Here is a 19,615-nt window from a genome sequence, read left to right on the forward strand (position 1 = left end):
AGTGATAATAAAACTAAGGAAATGTTCATAAAACATTAAGCTGAAAAAAGCTTAAAAACAGAAAGACTTAAAAATAACAAAATCTTCCAGTAATAATATACTAAATGTTCACTATGAGAACATGACGGTAATCATCTTTTATTTCCACTTTTCCAAAAGTGAATTAATTTTTGTAGCAAAAGAAAAAGAAAAAAAATCCACAGCCAAAGCAATGAAAGTCGAGTCTTTTTAATTACATTTAAATGACCTGACATATTACAAAACATCACTCCTATCGCTTTGTTGAACCAAATTTTACCTCAAACTCATCTCCTCGGAAATATAGTAAGCAGTTTAAGACATGCAACTTTAAAAGCAGCACAGGAATCATAAAACATGAAATGAAATAACCACTATAATGTATTTTCACTTTGTTAACATATAAAAAAGGTGGTTGGAAAGACTGACAGCATGGATTGTAACTGGCCCAGATACGCAACAGGAGAAAACAGCAGAGGAAAAAGGTATAAAATCTGATATGAACTTTTTTAGGAAATATATAAAAACAATTATGGCTGGGAAATCCAATAAAAAGAGGTGCAAAAAATATAAGCATTTTCCAGTGTAATCGATGCTGCATATATGTGATAAATTAAAATGGCCTACCTAAATGTTTTGATTTCTTTATATAAAAATAATGGAAAAAGGTAGAACTGTGATTTCTTAGGGTGCTTTTCATTATGCAGTTTGGTTCTTTGTGCCTGCTTAGGATATCATATTAATATGAGTAAATTAGGAGACATATGCTCAGGATACCTACAACTACATGGGATCTTCCATTGTATCAAGAACACAAAGAATTAGAAGTCAGAATAAAGAAAAGCACCCTGAGTGTTAAAGTAGAGGTAGCTTCTAACCTCTTGTACCCAAGTTAAGTGACATCTGCATACCAAATTGTACCTTGTCCTCAAAGCATTAGCATTTAGTTGGATAAGCTTCACCACTGCCAGGCCAGAAATGCAGTTAATATTGAGATTCCATGGTGAAATAAACAGAAGACTCCTGCTTTTCAGATTATATGTGCTTTTTATCGCTTAACAAAGCTGTTTATGAAGACATTCTAATGTCCAGCAGATCAAAACCATTCACAAAATGTTCAATTAAGCCACAAAGACACAATATGGAGAAGAGCTTTTGGTGGCAACAGGAAAAGCCACCCTACTGTCATTTGCTTCACACTGATTTGCACATATTTCCTAAGAAGGGGTTTGAAATTTGCAAGCAGCAGACTTTATTCGATGTAAGCTCCACCCTTTTAGTGGTGTTCAATTATCTAAGAAGCTTCCAGATTGAGGCTTTAGTTTTCAAAGCTCAATAAAAATTGCCTATTTCTGGCAAGGCTAGTGGAAGTAGGACTCCAGGGTACCACGGCGGCGGACATCGGTTGTCCAGCAGTGGAAGCCACCACCAAGTGAGTTGGCATGGCGAATGTTCACCTTTATGGTCTTGATACCTGTTCAAAGCATGAACCGGATATGTTCTTAAAGATTTAAAGCTGTCAAAATAAAAAGGAATAACTTAAAAGTTTTCCACTCACCGAGGTTTTCAAACATTTTATGAATAGTTTCTTCATTGGCGTCAACCATGACCCGCTTCTCATCCAGCATCAGGACATTCATGGACAGCCATTTGGAGGACATCCACAGTGGGTGGTCTGCAAAAGAAATTGTTGCATTTTTTTGTCCTATTGCCTGTGAAAATATTCTATTGCCTTTTTCATTCAAAACAAGTTGTTGGTTGAAGTACAAACCATCAGGAATCAAAGGTGTTGGGGGTTTCACAACAGTCCAGCCAGCTTTCTTGAACATCTCAATCTGGGGTACAGAAAAAAAGCACACAGCAAATGTGAACATAGTTATGACCAGTATATTTTTACATCCACAAGAGGGCAGCAGAGGACGCTGTCTGGAAATACCTGGCGACATGGGCGGTCAGGGTTTGACAACACCAAACCAGGTCCGATGATGTTAAAAGTGGCATCGATGTGCATGGGGTTAGGGTCTTTAAACGAGATGATGTGCACTTTGTAATCTGGGGCCAGATGGCGTCTCATCCACTCGATTCCCATGTAATTTGTAACCTGAGATGGAGCAGTTTGTAGAAAGAGACTTATACCCTGGCAGTGTATTGACATTCCTTCTGCCATTAATCAGGGCTGCTTCATACCTGACTCCTCTGAACGAAAAGATCCCTCCCAGCTCGAATGAAATCAGCAGCGTCGAAGCACGGCTCGTGCTCTGTGGTCACAAACTTCCCCTGGGCAGCCAGCTTGTGTCTGTCCTCCACAGTGCGGATGGGGTAGTCCTAGTTGGCAGGAGGAAAAATATGATTTACACCAGAGGTAGCAGCCTTAACTGCATCTGTTTTAAGAGGCTCACCTGATCATATAGCTCATCAGCCATGGTGGGTTTAGGAGCTGTGGTCCATTTTGCACCTTTTCTAAAGTACTCCTTAATTAAAGGCCTGTAGGCACGGTACTCAAAGAATCGAGCCCTCCAGGCCATGGGAGCTTCTATGATTTCGTTTCCCACAACCATGAGGATGTCTCTCGGCATCGCAGCATACATTCCTGCAACATTTTCAACAATGCAACTTATTTTCTGTTGAAAAACTTCCAGTCAGCGTCCTGCAATATTACCAACCAAAGTTTCTCACCTGTTGATGTGAAATCTGGAGTTTTATATTCGACGGACCAGTCGATGGGTTCTGGCCTCTGCACAACAACTCCTTCGTGACGCAGGATATTGCACATTTCTTCAATCTCAGCAACAGCTTTTTTCAAGTGGTCCGCAGGAAAAGACTGGCCCCCATGCTTCTGATAGAAGGGCCAGTACTTCTCATATGTGTTGGCCTGATCAGATAGATGGGACATTTAACATCAAAGTCACATTTATACAGGTAGCATTTTCCAGGTGAGTGAGACGAGATGCTTACTTTCACTTCCACAGTAAAGGGAGGCACCTGGGCATTTTCAGCTCGCCCAACGATCACCTCCTCAAGAGGGTCCCATTCATTGTAGCTGCAGACGGGGCACTCCTGCTGAATGGGCTCAGTAACAGGTTCCTCTTCAGCTGCATGCTGTTGTGCAGCTGCTGCACTTGAAGTGCTCTGGAAGGTCCTCTGCACCCAGCCAGCAACTGACCGGCCAAGCTGAGTAGGAAGAGAAGGCATCAGTTTAGGGATTAATGTGGAGAAATAGCTTTTGCAAAAGTCCTAAACTACAATAACTATTTCATTTTAAGAGAAATTTGGCCAATTTCTTTTCTTTTTTTTTTTCTTTTTTTGTGTTGTTTTTATTAGTGCAATTTGAAAGAACAACATGGCTTAAATCCAACTATGTCAACGAAAAATGTTAACTACCCCCAGGCTGCCAAAAAAAAAACAGATGTTAAGGATAGTTTTCTCTCAAACATAGAGGTTACAATATTGGCCCCTCTGGCTCCAGACCAGCTCCAGAGTCACTGAGTTTGAGAGCCATCTGCTGCCAAACAGCTGTTCACTGCCACTCAGAGGCTAAATGAAATCCAGGAAAAAAAAACTTCCACTGCTTTTCCCTCATTTTTTGGGGGGTTGATCTAGGTATTTTTGTTTTACTAAATGTTTTATTTTTTGCATTTCGGTGTCTCAATCTTTAAAAAGACCAACCAATACATCAATAAATCAATTCAGCTGATTTTAACCAAATCAGATAAGATGTAATGAAGAAAAAGTCGAAGAAAACGTCTTTATTCACTTAAAAAATGTGTTTTCGTTGAAACAAAAGATCAGTGAAAGAAAATAAATGCATGATTGTTTTTCTAAAAAAAAAAAAAAAAGTAATAATAACAACATAATACCAACCATGGCTCCGATCAGATGGGCAGCTTCAGCCCCCCTGCTACCTCCTCTCAAACATCTGACTCGCAGCATTGTCCGCAGAAATAATGAGCGAAACCAAAGGCAGCGCTGGATCCAACTGTCTCTCTCTGCTTGCTTTTTTGAAGGGAGACGCTTCAGCTCGCAACCAACTTTATAGGAGCAGAGACTACGTGTCTCTGAGGTTATTGGTCGCTTTTCATGTTGAGAGGCAACGTGACTTGAGAAAAAGCATTTCTGAAACACAATCCCTTACGCCAGCGAATTCTTATCAACTGGGCTTCTGGCGTCCAGAGCTTCAAAGAAATCTGAAAATGGACCAGGAACCGGTTCGGTTCGGCAAGACGTTTGTCTGCATATGATGTTTTGCAAATTATAAAGTTAAGTAGCTTACAAAATGTTAATTAGGGTTGCCAACATAGCTTTAAAAAAAAAAGAACTGTCCCATATTAAGTTACCAAACTAGGGGCTTAATTTAATTCAGGTTTGATTAAAATGTTTATAAAATCAATTAAAACCCAATTGAAGGCAAGAACTGGCCAATATTGCAACCCTAATTAAAATATACTTTCCCTTTATTTTTGCATAAAGGTTGCCTAATTCTTACATTAATCAAAGTGGTGAATAATGCAAGAAAAGTTAAGTTAAACATTTTATTTTTAATGAAAAGATTAACTCTACTACACAGCAGCTAGTTTAACTAGGATTGATGTCATCCTTTATGTGGTAGGATTTGCATCCATGTGGCTTTCTGACATTATTTAATCAGTCTATTAGGAGCGGTTTGGAAGCCAGAGGAGGTTTCAGTAGGGAGCTGATACAATCGTTGAGATATGGAGCTTTGCACAGGCTTCCACAGCACATGCTTGGTTGGACTGTGCTCACAGGAGTTTCACAACACCCCTCCCACAGGAGACTTCTGACGTTTTCTTTCCTTTTAAAGAAAAAAAAAAACAATCTTTGGCTGATTTCCAAGGTTCAAAGGGTACATTATGAAGATGCACTCAGCTTTTATTGATACAATATCATCCTTATAGTGAGATTTTATGACTATAACTATTTTTATAAATAAACTTGGCACACAATAGGGAATTTGTATTTGATTTATTATTTCTTTGTTAGTTTGTTTGAAGTGCTTATTTGCAATCAGTTGACGATAAAGGAAAGCCTGAATTGTACCACATTTGTGGGGGAAAGTGCATTTATGTGGATTGTAGCCCTGAAAAATCAGCCCAGTCCTCCATGTCAATGCCAAAGAGCCTATTCTACTGCTTAGCACTGGCTAACAATAAAACTACTTGTTTTTATTTTAGCTTATTGAATGATTGAAGTATTAAGAAGGGACATATTGGTAATTTATTAATTTAATAAATGTTGGCTTAGCAGTGTAACGATAAATGGTACTCAGCCACAATAACCTGCCATTTCCTGCTAGTCGTCATCCTGGTAAAACTGCTGCAGGATGGCAGCAACATTATTTGTCAAAAATCACTCTGCTACAAACATAATATGGCTGATCCTACAAGAGGTCAAATGAATGAGGTAATAACAGGAAGTGGCTGCAGGAAGTGCTGACTCTGACGCAGCGGCAGAGTTAAGGGGGGCAGAGGGGGGCACTGTACTCCTCTGAAATCTGACCCCCCCATGCAACAAAAAAAAATTATAAAATGGGATCAAATAACAGTTAAGTAACTTAGATGCTAATTTAATTATTTTAATAATTACTTTTTTTTTTAGCAGAAGAAAAAATCCTTCTGCTCAATTTCTTAAAGGTAAAGAGGAGCTGTTGGCTTTAAACTTGTAATTAAAAATAAGTTGCAATAAGTAAGAGGAAATTTTGCACCAAAAGCAGTTATATAGTAAAATGATAAATGGCTTGTATGTGTATAGCATTTGAATTTTAAAAATGAAACTTATATAGACGTCTTATCCCCTTGTGCCTGACATGTCCTCAAATATATGTTCACTCTTAGAAAGTCCAGTTGCAAATAACTGAGAAACAAATGAAATATAATAGCCTATGGACCCCCCCTGAGATAGCTTTACATTCCATCGGATTCCCCAACAAAATAAGTCTACCGGTAGTTCTGCTGCTGCTCTGAAGTTGAGTGTCCATCACAAACCAACCCTGTATAGCACAGGTATAAACGGAGAGTACTGGTATGCTTTTGTTTATTTTTTAAAAGAACACAATCCATATTCTCACCTCTGCAAATGTGGAACTATTTAAAATGGAAAATGCACAGATTTTCTAATGGAGTCATATATTGCACAGAAGTTTCATTAAAACAAACAAACAAACAAAAAATGACAAAAAAACATCCAAACATTATCTCCAATTCTTTGCACACGTATTAGAGGTGAGCTTATCATTTTGGTCAGACAAGCTAAAGAACATAAAAGACAGATAAACTTAGCTTATGTAAACACTGCAGTGACTTATGCAGGTGTTATACTGTGCAGGTCGACGGGTGCATTAACATTTGCTGTGCTGTACGTGATGCAAGCATCGTCATCACAGGGGCTATTAATTAACAGAAGTGTGAATGCAGGAACCATGGGACTAGGAGCAGTAAGGCGAATGCCACACCCACAGAAAGAGACTGAATGTTTCCATTTGACTTTCCTTAATGCAACTAATCTGCTTTAAACACACAGGATTTATTGTTATACAACACAATCAAGTTTTTAAATCACCACTAATAGAATACGTACAATGTTATCATTTTTGTCCCAAAAATACATACAGTAAGTACTGTGAACGCCTCACTATAGTCAACATATGTTTAGTTTCTACATACGCTCCGTATAAATGTTATAATTTTACACATATACACAACATACATAGATGTGTCAGTTAGCCTCTTTATTTTTTTGTGTGGTTTATATTTGTTCTGTTGTCATTAATAACTTTGGAGATGCGGCTGCTTTTGAAGATGCAAGTGTTACATTTAGTCTATGCATTGATGACGTGTCACCATTTATGTGTAACTGGAATGTACCTATCATATCTTTGTGAAATAGAAAGGAACAGGAGCTGCTACATATATGACCTTGGTACAGAGTGGCTGATAAGGGATAGGAACTAAAGAAGGATATAGTCTAGTGATTTGGAAGATATAAGAATATGTGAATTGATGACGGAAATATTGAGGTAGAAGAATAGCATTAAAGCACAAGTAGTTTTGGGAAAAGGGAGATGCTCCTATATTTTGCATGTAAGCATAAGCACCATTGGAATTTCTATGTCAACTCCAATATTGTCTGCCTGCAATATTCTTGATCTTCCTCATTATCTGGCTTGCAATGTAATTCCTTCAGATTATTGTAGTACTATTTTGGTAATAACTCAAACATTTTTTTTTTGTAGAGTAAATCTGACCCTGACGCTGCTTGGCAACCAGATCCAACACACTGGTCGAGTAAGAAAAACAGACAGCAGACAAAAAAAAAGAAGAAAAGATGACAAATATTAACCCAAAGCATGCTGTTAGATGTCTACAGAGACTTGAAAGTTCAGGTCAACCACAGATTGATTCTCAGAAAACTAACCAGAAAATCCCGCTTCACAAAGATAGGATGTTATAGATAGGATGAGTCTTGAACTGAATTAACCAATGTCAAGAGGCACAGATGCACCGACTGATGTAATTGGGAGAGAATACCACAATTTTTTATATTGTGCGGCCCGGTACCAAATGACCGACGGACCGGTACCGGTCCGCGGCCCGGTGGTTGGGGACCACTGCTTTACATGTTGGTTGAGGTAGAATGCTCTTAAACTGTGTAGATTCTCAGTTATAGAAATCCTTTAGCCTACTTTTAAACAGGCCAGACTAATAATATTTTGCACTGAGCTTTAACATCTGCAGTTTGCTTTTTCAAAAGTCATTGGCAAGGAGTTAAATGTAATGCACCTGCAAGAGTGCATCAGCCTTGTGGGATTTTCATTCCATGAACTGTTTCCGTTGTGCATGCATATGGGAGGGTCAGACTGTAAAACTGGGTCTGCAACCAATGACAAACAGATCAGACCAAAGCTTAACGATTGCCACTGCAGAACATTAAACCTGTATCTTAAGCAAATTTGTTTTCTTGGAAAAATAAGAGTATGATACTTTCTAGTGCTATTACATTTTGCAAAAAGATCTTCTGACGTTTCTAGCTGCCAGTTGGAGCCAACAATCATTTGTTTCACCGAATGTAAACTCAAAGAGTTTAACAAAAATACATAATTTCTCCATGTGTATTCTGTGTGACACATCATAATGTACTCACCTTCTTATAAGTGAGAGCTTTAGCTATTACCTATACTTTTATAACATTTTTGTAGTTCTTTTCCAGAGGATTGCAGTCCCAGTTTGACCAGAGTCATCCGGGACATGCCTGAAGCTTAATGATGTATAGCTAAGGCTGTCTGGATTCAACACAGTAGTCTGGAGCTCCTTCCTGACCTTGGAGAGTATTTTTACTGTTGACTTTGCAAAAGGTAAGGGGATAGTAGGTAGGAAAGGAAGGTTCGGAGTTACAATTTGAGATATTTGGATTGAGCCAAAATGTAGGGTAGGGCCCCTGCAATAGAATTGAGCTGTGAAAGGAAAAAACATTGCTATCACTGGGGGAGCCATCCATAGGTGATTCTAGACAGCAGAGGCTAGTAGAAGCTAGCATGTCTGGCGAAATGGTCCCAGCTCCTGTTATGGCCCCTATACTGAATGTTTACATTACAAAACTACAAAAATGTAAATATAAGTGAATTTTTCTTGAAAATTTAAAAATTTTACCTTTGAGATTTAGGTAAGTGAGACAATTTCATAACGAAATAAGATGATTCACATGATCTTGTTTCAAGTGGATGGTTTATTTATCTTATTTTATGGCCAAAAATACTAATTCCTTTGGCAGTTAAACTTATTAAATGAAAAACAGCAGCCTCTCCCTGGCCTCCCCTGGTAAATGTCTGGAACTGGAGCCAGCTGTTTTAAATCCATACAAAGCGTTAGGTCTCAGTTGATGTTTATAAGCATGATCCATCACTAATTTACTTCAATAGTCAACACACCTCAGGGATATATTTTCTTATAGGAAACCAACCAGCAAAACAATAATCAAACAAACAAATAAAAAATGTAGGCAGCATTCGATCAAGGACCATGCTTAAAGTCTATTCTGGGATATGTTTGCATATCAAAAACAGGTGCGCATTTATTTAGGTGCATTATCTTTATAAAGGCTGATCCATTCACATATATTTTTCTTAGAGCAATATCAGTATAGCCATAGCTAGGGCTGGATGTGGATTAAAATTTCAAGAAATATTTAATTCTGAATCTGAGACTTTGAGATCCTGTCTGATCTCTGCTTGGGTTTCTGGTATTAAGATTTTTTTTGTTGTTGCCTCAATTACAGAACTGTAGTTAAGCAAGATATTATCTAATAAACTACTATTGCTTAAAGTAATGCTTATAATATACCGTATTAACATCAAACAACACATTGATAAAGTAACAGTAGTTAATGGTGGCTGTAAAGACAGTGGAACTGCATTAGTTAAAAATGGATTTTAGATTATATAATTCAACGTTTCGCAACTGATATGAAAATTGATTGTAAAAAGTTTGCATGAATTTGTCATGCCTCAGAACAGGGTACCCAGTATTCAAGGCAGACAGTACAATTTTTTTAAAAGGGTTTATTAAAAAGGCTGCAGCTAAGGCTTCAAGGGCAGGAACCTCTCCAGAAAGGAAACACAGGTTAGTGGCCATGTAAATCTGGTGGGGGAAGATTATGAACGTGTGAGTTACTAACCTAGAGTTAGTTTAGTTGGTGCCCAGAGAACAAGGTTGATTCAAGCCGGTCGACTGACAACAAGATTTGACCGGCACCGCTAATAGAATCCAAGAGGCTGTAGCCCCGGAGTACGAAGAATAAACAGGAGACCAAATCTGGGCAGACAAAGGAGAGCAGGATAATCCAAGAAGATTCCAGAGGGAAATCCAGGTCAGTGCCAGGTAGAAACTCCAAGTTCAGCAAACAGGCAGAATCCAGAAAGAGCCCAAAAACAGGTCAGGCAAACAGATCACTGTTAAAAACAGATCAGACAGGAACAAGCGGGCTCAGAAGCTGAAAGGCTGACAAGGAAATCAGAAACACTAAGGTAATGCTGAAACGCTCTCATTGCTGGCTGTTGAATAATCCTGCGTGATTACTGTATAAACAGGCAGGTTAAAACCGTTCAGATGGGAACAGGAAATCAGAAACACTGAGAAACACTGGACACACTCTCCCCACTTGCTCGAGGGAATAATCTGGCCCTGATGACTGGTTAGAGAGCTGGTTAAATATAAGCAGGATCCATCCATCCACTTTCTGACACGCTTTATCCCAAGTGGTGTCGCAAGGGGTGCTGGTGCCTATCTACAGCTGTCTACGGGTGAGAGGCGGGGTACACCCTGGACAGGTCGCCAGTCCATCGTAGGCCAACACAGAGAGAATCAGGACAAACAACCATTCACACCTAAGGAGAATTTAGAGAAAACAATTAAGCTAAAAGTCATGTTTTTGGACTGTGGGAGGAAGAGTACCACACATGTTTAGGGAGAACATGCAAACTCCATGCAGAATGAACCTGGGCTTCTTGCTGCCAGGTAGCAGTGCTGCCCACTGTGAGTAGGTGCAAGGTACATCTGTCCTTCTGGATAGCTGCAGGCCATGTCTGACCTTTTGGGCATCTGGAAGCCATGTCTGATCTTCTCAGCAACTGCAAGACATGTCTTACCTTCTGGGCAGCTGCTTCTGACCTTCAGGACTGCTGCAAGCCACGTCTGACCTTCAGGGCTGCTGCAGACCATGTCTAGCGTTCAGGATTGTTGCAGGCCACGTCTGACTATCAGGACTACTCCAAGCTGCGCCTTACCATTACTGCAAGTTCTACCCACCGCAGATCTTTTCTGCAGAGCTAAACTCTGCTTATCCTCTCTCCCAACGTAAGTCTAGCCTGGAGCTGACAGCTATTGCAGTTGAAGTCTGCTTCTGCATGCACTGTTGGTCCAAGTCCTTCTCTTGTCCAGGACCTGCCTGCCTTCCCCTTGTCTATAATATACTCAACCTTGTCGATAAAACCTTTAAAACGTCATACTGCTTTGGCTTGTATTACCAGGTTCTCCATGCTAAAACATAGCAAATGATGTAGCCTAGTTAGATAGACAACTGCTTCAAAATAATAACAAATGTAGTCATTTAGTGAAAAACTAGGTGTGGACAACAGCTGACTGTATGCACAAGACTCCTATGTCAAAAATTATGAATGCAATATTTTCACCTAAATTAATCATACGAATGATTTAAGAAATTTCCTTGTAAGAATGCTTCTTGCATGAGGCCCAATATATTTTCCCGTTGAAAAATGGGAGACTCCTCTATCAGATAGTGTTGATCGAAATTGTTCTTCTCAGACTTGCTTGAGAACCTTTGACATGACTTGAAATCCTTTTTTTTTTTATATAACTTATGAAATACCAAGTCCTTGATAGAGTACACTATGCAGGCAGATGTTTAAGATGGGTTTTGCATCTGATAACTTCCTACAATGCTCAAGTAATACACCATACAACTATGTCCATGCACACCTGTACAGGGGTTCTTGTGTCTGGTATGTGATGATTTGTCAGTGTGTCTGAGATGTTTGCTTACTGGAAAACCAAGATGATGTCACCTTTGACAGAGATTTCCTCAATGTCATCTTCATTGCTTTATGTATCGTAAAGAAAACTATCCTCATGAACTGGAAAAACAAAAAGTCTTAATATACCCAGTGTAGAGACATTCTGTTGGATTATATTAATCTTGAAATAGCCTCTGCCTCAACTTTAGAGCACACACTCTCTCTGAGCACACACTGTCAGTAAGGAGGGGGAGGTGTCTACATTTCAACTCAACTGTTTCTCTTTTGTGTTGGGAAATTTAGCCGAATGCAGAGGTGGGTTTAGATTTCCTTTCAGGTGAGGAGGGGGAAATGGTTGCCTGGGATTAGGCGTTACCTAACATTATAGGGGGCTCATTTGGGCTATGGTACGCTACTGCCACCTCTGGGTGGCTCTTCCGGGTGTACCTTGGGCATGACTTGCTGCCCTACAGGGCCTCAGCACCGTAACCTCTGGGGTAAGGCTTCTCTGGTCTCTCAACTGTCCTTTTTCGGGTAGGTGTGGCTTTTCAAATGTCTACCCACTTTTTGTTCCTGTTGTCTTGGGTTCCTTTAGATGTCTAGGTCTCTGGTTGTCTCCTTGTAGGCCCTGGGCTCTTCAGGGCGAGCCTGGGGCCACTCACACCTGCTACTAAGAATATTTTCCGTCTGAAGAAGCCCTATAAACTCACGAAACACATGCATACTCAAATCTGTTGGGCTATTGTTATAGTGGGTAATTCTCTTTTGAAAAAGAATAAAAAAATGATCAAAAATCTTCATACAATCAGACAACTTGTCCTCCAAAAACCCTAATTATACTTCTTCCTTTCTGGGGTGTACTGGTTTGTGTGTATGTGAGTACAGAATGCGTAATGTTGCCTCATTTGTCTGTGTGTCTTGTGTTCACATGTGCTCATGGAAATCTGTGTATGTACAATATTTGTGTGTTTTTGGTTGGAATAACATGTCTAAATCTTTCTCTTTTAAAATATGACTAACCTTTTTTATCTGAACCATGTGTGCTACTAAGTAGTTGTCATGATGGGTCAAAGATGCAAGCCAATATGCAGAACAAAACGGAGGCTGGGTAAAAGTATAACAGAGTTTATTGAGTTGGCACAAAACACAAGATCATAAACTGGATCTGGAACTGGTTCGGGCTGGTTAACTGAAGTCTTGACTGGGACCAGAGACTGTTGGTTAGCAGAGTTCACGAGGAGCTAAAGCGTCTAGCTTCAGACCTAGCATAGCAGACCATGATCAGAGCCTCCAGCTCTTCACAGAGAACAGCAGGGGATATCCACATAGGATTCTTCAGGTTGATCCCACATAGGAATCTTCAGGTACATTCCACATAGGAAACTTCAGGTAAATTCCACATAGGAATCTTCAGGTTGGCTCACCAGGGCTGATTGGCAGGTTAAGCTCACCCAGAGCTTCAGGCTAGAGACAGGTTTCCTGTGAGGCAGCTCTCCCAGAGCTTCAGGCTAGAGACAGGTTTCCTGTGAGGCAGCTCACCCAGAGCTTCAGACTAGAGACAGGTTTCCTGTGAGGCAGCTCTCCCAGAGCTGCAGGCCAGAGACAGGTTTCCTGTGAGGCAGCTCACCCAGAGCTTCAGACTAGCGACAGGTTTCCTGTGAGGCACAAACAAAGGAGAATTAGAATCTGATCTCTCACTAGAGACAACTAAGGCCCTGTCCACACGAAGTCAAAACGAACACGAAACGCTGATATTTTCCAAAACGTTTGCCGTAAAGACGGAGACGTAAAATAAATGTGAGCGTCCACACGAATGCATGAAAATGCTGCAAAATGTATGCCAGGCCTGTAAGTGGCGCTGTGATGCCAAAGCAAGAATAGGCGACGAAATGTTGGGCATGCGCACTACAACAACCAAACCGGAAAACCCCTAGAAGAAGAACCGAATAGAAAAGATGGCGGCAAGTATGACTGGGCGATCATGTACAAGTCTTGTTTGGACAGATGATGAAGTGGAACTGCTGCTTCGAGTTACACTTGATTATAAAGTCAAAAGACTACAAGAAAGTGTCGATTGGGAGACTTGTCATTCAAAATACAGCGATATAATGTCGGCTTTCCAGGAGCAATATCCACGTGACTCTACAGACCGTGACTTTCCTCATGACTCCACAGCAATTACAAAAGCACAACTGACCGCAAAGATAAAAAATATCAGGGGAAAATACAGAGCAGCGGTGGACAGTGGACGAAAGAGTGGCTTTGGGCGTGTGGTGCTCTTGTTTTTCGAACTCTGTGAGGAGATCTGGGGTGGATCGCCTGCTACGCGCTCGATTGAATCTGGAGTCGAGACGGCGGACCTGGACGAGACTTCCACGCAGATGTCGGAGACTTCGGATCAGCCCGCTGACTCGCCGCAATCTGCAGTCTCAGCCGAAAGTGTGCTGCCTTCTCCAGTAATCAAGCAGCGCAGACAGATGCTGCAGGTAGGTTTCATCAACGCCCTACGTGTACTTATTAGAGTACCGTATTTTCACGACTAAAAGGCGCATATAAACGTCTTTTTTTCCCTTCAAAATGTGCGGCGCGCCCTTAGGTGTGGTGCGCCCTACTAGAAATTTAATACAAAAGTAACCCTGAGAGTCAGATGTTAAGTTTTATTCCCAGATATAACCAAACTTTGACAAACGTATAGCAAAATAAGTAAAAACAAATAACAATAAAAAGTCATAAGTAAGAAGCAGCTACAGTGTAAAACCCCAGATGCCTTATTGTAAAATTCACCCACAGCCCTAAAAAATGGACTATAACACTTATACTGGGAAAGACAAACTGTGAACGCTTTATCAGAAGCAGTGCATAGTTCTTAATGGTTGCTATAGTTCACAAAGCAAAGTAAAATACCAGATAGACCTCTGTAAAAGAAAAAGAAAAGCTGAACGCTTTATCAGAATCAGTGCATAGCTATTATTGATTGCTATAGTTCACAAAGCAAACTAAAAGACTAAATAGACCTCTCTAAAAGACCCCCACATACCAGCTGCATAGTACGGTGCGCCTAATAGATGTAACTGACTTGAAATACCATGTAATGTTCCTTTTTAAATCAACAAACATATGCCAAACTGTTGCCCGCTATATAATGTTCTTATTTCATTTCAGGCCAAGCTGAATAGCCACAGAGGGGACAGGCTGAAGAGGAGGACTCCTACAGAGACCGCAGAGGAAGATATTCAGATTAAAAGAAGAATGCTTGAGCTGATGGAGCAGACATCAAGGCGCAATCAGGAGAACATACAACAAATTAACACAAACATAGCCAACATCACCAACACCATACAAGATGGATTTTCGTTACTGAGGGAGCTGTTACTCCAGCCTCCACCTGCACGTCACTACAATACCAACACTGCTTATGGACACTTCCAAGGACACCAACAGTCACACTTGTACCCAAATCCACCATCCAATTCAACAGTGTCACACACCAAGTCCAGCACTCCACTCAGGAAGATATACACCAACACCCCCACAATCACAGGAACCGTCACAACATAACACACCCTCATTTTCTTACACCCGATCACTTTTTCAAGATGAATAAGTTCATCTGTTGTACAGTTACAATTTTAGCACATCATCACTCAGGTGAATTGTTTGGTTCGTTGAAAAGAACCAAGTTATTTTAGTTGTTTTGATTTTGCACAGCCTGGGTTATGTGACCCAGCTTTAACAACTGTTTCACTTTAATAAAGTTATAATGTAGCACAACATCACTCGGGTGAATTGTTCAGTTCTTGGAAAAGAACCACGTTTTTTTGTACTTTTGATTTTGCACAGCCTGGGTTATGTGACCCAGCTTTAACAACTGTTTCACTTTAATAAAAGCCATACTGGAGTGTGCATTTGTTTCATTTATTGCATTTAAGCATAACATTTAATCTATCTATATTTGTCAATATACAAGTCAAGTGGAACTTTAAGATCACTCACAAATATCTTGACCTTGGAATTGGAATCTACAATTTGTAGTTAACCTTTTATTTTTTTTTTTTACTCTAGCTAAAAATATCTGCACACAGGTAATATGAATGCAGGACTAGTAGTCATACAAATAGTTATATACAACGTAAATATCTTGAACTTGGAAGTGGAATCAACAATTTGTAGTTATCAACCTTTTTTTACTTTTTTTTATACTCTAGCTAAAAATATCTGCACACAGGCAATATGAAGGCAGGACTAGTAGTCATACAAATAGTTATATACAACGTAAATATCTTAAACTTGGAAGTGGAATCAACAAGTTGTAGTTATCAACCTTTTTTATTTATTTTTTTATTTTTTTTACTCTAGCTAAAAATATCTGCACACAGGCAATATGAAGGCAGGACTAGTAGTCATACAAATACTTATATACAAAGTAAATATCTTGAAATTGGAAGTGGAATCTACAATTTGTAGTTATCAACCTTTTTTTATTTTTTTATTTACTCTAGCTAAAAATATCTGCACACAGGCAATATGAAGGCAGGACTAGTAGTCATACAAATACTTATATACAAAGTAAATATCTTGAAATTGGAAGTGGAATCTACAATTTGTAGTTATCAACCTTTTTTTATTTTTTTATTTACTCTAGCTAAAAATATCTGCACACAGGCAATATGAAGGGAGGACTAGTAGTCATAGAAAATACGTATATACAAAGTAAATATCTTGAACCTGGAAGTGGAATCAACAAGTTGTAGTTATCAACCTTTTTTATTTTATTTTTTATTTTTTTGTTACTCCGGCTAAAAATAACTGCACACAGGTAATATGAAGGCAGGACTGGTAGTCATACAAATTGTTATATACAAAGAAAATATAGTAGCTGTTCAAAAGCTTACAAATCTTTTCCCAAATGCAGATGTGTAGTAAATGTCACAATGCAATATAGTGTTTTTGCATTTCCACTATCCTAGTTTTTAAGGATCAAGGTACTTCATGACAACTCTTCTCACTCTCTTTCCTTCCCCCTCATTGCAGTCAGTGACGTAGTTGTTGCTCTGTGTGGGAGGCTGAGAGTCCATCTCTCCTTGCATTGTTCCTAACACGGATACTTCGTCCATGGTCTCCTTGGCGGCCTCACAGAAATTATGAAGGATAAAGCAAGAATATATGATGTAAGGCAGGTCAGTCATATTTATGTCCATCGGCCTTCTGAGTGCAGCGAACCTAGCTTTCAGGCGGCCAAAAGCACACTCAATAACCATACGTGCCCTACATAAACAGAGCCCAAAGTACTGCTCTTGTGGCGATGATCCACCATTGGAAAACTCCTTTATCAGATAAGGCAGAAGCGGATATGCTGGATCTCCTAGGAGGAAGATTGGTATGGGATCTTCATCATGCACAATCTGCCGTTTGAGAGTAGGAATCTTTCCGGTTTTCATGAACTGATTTACCTCCGAGTTAGCAAACACGCGTGCGTCATGCATACTTCCAGGCCACTTTATAACAACGTCCATAAATCGGTACTTATAATCGCACACCGCCTGGACATTTAGGGTGTGTTTACCTTTTCTATTTATATAGTCCGTGGAGTTGACCGATGGCTGTTTTATTTCAATATGTGTGCCATCAACTGCTCCTAGGCATTGGGGCATTCCATGAGCACGCTGAAAACCGTCGACCAGTTCCGTGGCGGCATCCTCTGAAAAGGGTAGTCTGATGTACCGGGGACCAAGGTGAATGGAGATGGCCCTGCAGGTCTGCCTGACTGTGACGGAAACAGCCTGCCGCGATACACCAAAGGCGTTAGCAGTCTTTCGGAGCCTGCCCTCGTCACTTAAATAATAAAGGGTCATTGCTACTTTTTTCAGCGGCTCCATAGGTGCTCTCATGTTCGTTTCTTGGCATTCAATGTATGGGCGTATTTCATCGGTGAGCGTGGCAACAGATTGTCGTGACATGCGAAAGTTTGCCTTCCATTCATCGTCCAGAATAACACCATTAACAAAGTTGTCCCACCAGCTACTGGTTCTGCCAGGCCTCACCCAAAACCTTCGCCTGGTTGCCCTGCGGGTCCATTTCCGTGGTTCAGTCATATTGAGGTGATGAACTATGTCGTCTATATTACTCTGTTCTTCCTGGAGATATCCCAGAAGAAGAAGATTCTGCTGTAAGCCCGACAGCAGGGTGAGTAGCGTGAGCAGCAACCATTCAACACAGTAAGGCGCCATTGTTGTTGTGATACTATCGTCACGCTTGCGTGTTTAGAGGCGACGCTATGACGCATGCGTGTAAAAAAAAAAATGCGGTTAGGGTGTAAAGATGGAAACGCGAAAACGGCGTTTCAGAATCTTCCCACTCTGAAGGGTGAATAAAAAAAAAATCGTTTACAGACCCCCGAAATGCCGGCTTCGTGTGGATGAGAGGCTGGTTTGGTGAAAAATTTGTGCGTTTAGGCCAGGGTTCGTCTTCGTGTGGACGGGGCCTGAGATTCTTTCAGTTACAGAGGCTCAGGTTGCTAACCAAACTAAGATCAACACTGCGGCGTAGAAGCAAGGTCTGGCAGGTGTTTATAAAGGGAAGGTCTCCTGATGAGTAGATGCGTCTCAGGTGTGCTGGAAGACTCCAGCCCTAGGAGACCCACGGCGCACTCTGCTGGAGACAGATGGTATTTTCCAGATCCCAACAGTAACTCCAGTCCTAAACAGAAAAAACAACAAAGAGCAGAAGAGGATCCTCGGCGCCCTCTGGTGGGCAAGCCTGAGGATCCCAACAGTAGTTCACTTTTCAGGTCAACTTCAAATAACTTGCGTAGATACTAGGGTGCCCTCTGTATTTGTCGGAACAGTGAAATACTATTGTATTAAAGTAATTTGTGGCATACAAGTAGGATACATTATCTAGAAGCACCTATATGTAAAAATTTAAATCTGAAAGGTAAAATACTAATAATGCAAACTCAGTTATGATAAATGTTGGAGGTTATAATCCTTTAAACAATTAATGTATGTAGCCACTTGAAAACCTCCCCTTGTCTGCATTGAGTAAATGAGTATAACTAAGTACATACCGACATTGTTTTCCACATGACCAAAATCCGATTAGTATGGGATTGAAAAACTTTCTGTCGTCTGCTATATATATTTTGTGATGTTTCTTTATTTTGGAGAGAAAACTATCCCATCAACCCTTTCTGCATCCTCTGTGTCGTCCAGTGATCCCCGACCTTTTTAACCCAAGATGATCTGTAAACCAAAAATGTACAAATCTTTCAACACAATTATGATGTTCAAGATAACATTATATTTAAAGGATAAATGTTCAAAACACATAAATTGCTAAAACTTGGTTGTCAATGTGTAAGGCTGAATAAAAAAAAAAAAAAAAAAAAAAAAAAAAAACAGTCTGAAGTCTTGGTCAAAGTCCTCGATAAATCCATTTATTAAACTTTTCAAATCAGGTTATTTATACAGCGCCAATTCACAACACATGTCATCTCAAGGCACTTTGCAGTTCACCAGATCATACAGTCAAATTGATTCAAAGCTTTCTATCTAAGGAAAACCAGCTGATTGCATCAATTCAAAGGTAATCCCTCACACTAAGCATGCTTGTAGCGACAGTGGAGAGGAAAAACTCCCTTTTGAGGAGTGTACATGTAATGCTATGCGAGTAGTACAGTTAATTATGATAAACAGGTGTGTTATGATCATTAGGGATTATATTGTGGATAGCACATGTATGTTTTTCTTGAAAAAAGAAAAAAACGTTCTAGGGCACAAAACCCAGAAGTCTTCCAGGCGGCTTTAGAAGTTTTGTAGTCCTGTAATCCCAGGTTCTGGGTCGGTCGTCATTCATTTGTAAACCATGCCCTTTATCAATCTGCTGATAATAGAAAAAGGTACAACACATAAGCAGAAAAATCACACTTAGTGTTATTAGATATATTAGATATATAACAAGCACTACGAAGTTCAGGCAGTCATTCAGTTCACTCATTTGCCACGAATATTAATATGTATAAGCACTTTATTTTTTTGATCCAATACCATCTCAAACAGC

General features: G+C 40.0%; 3 protein-coding genes across 3 annotated transcripts; 1 reads left to right on the plus strand and 2 right to left on the minus strand.

The window, feature by feature from the left end:
- Positions 1–212: 212 nt before the first annotated feature.
- On the minus strand, positions 213–4,037 carry gatm (glycine amidinotransferase (L-arginine:glycine amidinotransferase)). The gene is made up of 9 exons (XM_038267846.1): positions 3,880–4,037; positions 2,974–3,189; positions 2,695–2,890; positions 2,418–2,608; positions 2,206–2,343; positions 1,955–2,119; positions 1,790–1,853; positions 1,577–1,693; positions 213–1,492 (listed from the first exon to the last, which is right to left on the minus strand). The coding sequence occupies exons 1-9, from the start codon at positions 3,946–3,948 to the stop codon at positions 1,380–1,382; spliced, it is 1,269 nt and encodes a 422-aa protein (XP_038123774.1). The 5' UTR covers positions 3,949–4,037; the 3' UTR covers positions 213–1,379.
- A 9,475-nt stretch (positions 4,038–13,512) lies between these two features.
- Positions 13,513–15,115, plus strand: LOC119771735. The gene is made up of 2 exons (XM_038267857.1): positions 13,513–14,043; positions 14,720–15,115. The coding sequence occupies exons 1-2, from the start codon at positions 13,513–13,515 to the stop codon at positions 15,113–15,115; spliced, it is 927 nt and encodes a 308-aa protein (XP_038123785.1).
- A 1,412-nt stretch (positions 15,116–16,527) lies between these two features.
- Positions 16,528–17,649, minus strand: LOC119771721 (putative nuclease HARBI1). Its single transcript, XM_038267842.1, has one exon. It carries the CDS (start codon positions 17,647–17,649, stop codon positions 16,528–16,530), a length of 1,122 nt encoding a protein of 373 aa, XP_038123770.1.
- Positions 17,650–19,615: the final 1,966 nt, after the last annotated feature.

Source organism: Cyprinodon tularosa, unplaced genomic scaffold (genome assembly GCF_016077235.1).
Source record: "Cyprinodon tularosa strain WSP-4 unplaced genomic scaffold, ASM1607723v1 ctg687, whole genome shotgun sequence".
In the NCBI taxonomy this organism is placed as follows: Eukaryota; Metazoa; Chordata; class Actinopteri; order Cyprinodontiformes; family Cyprinodontidae; genus Cyprinodon; species Cyprinodon tularosa.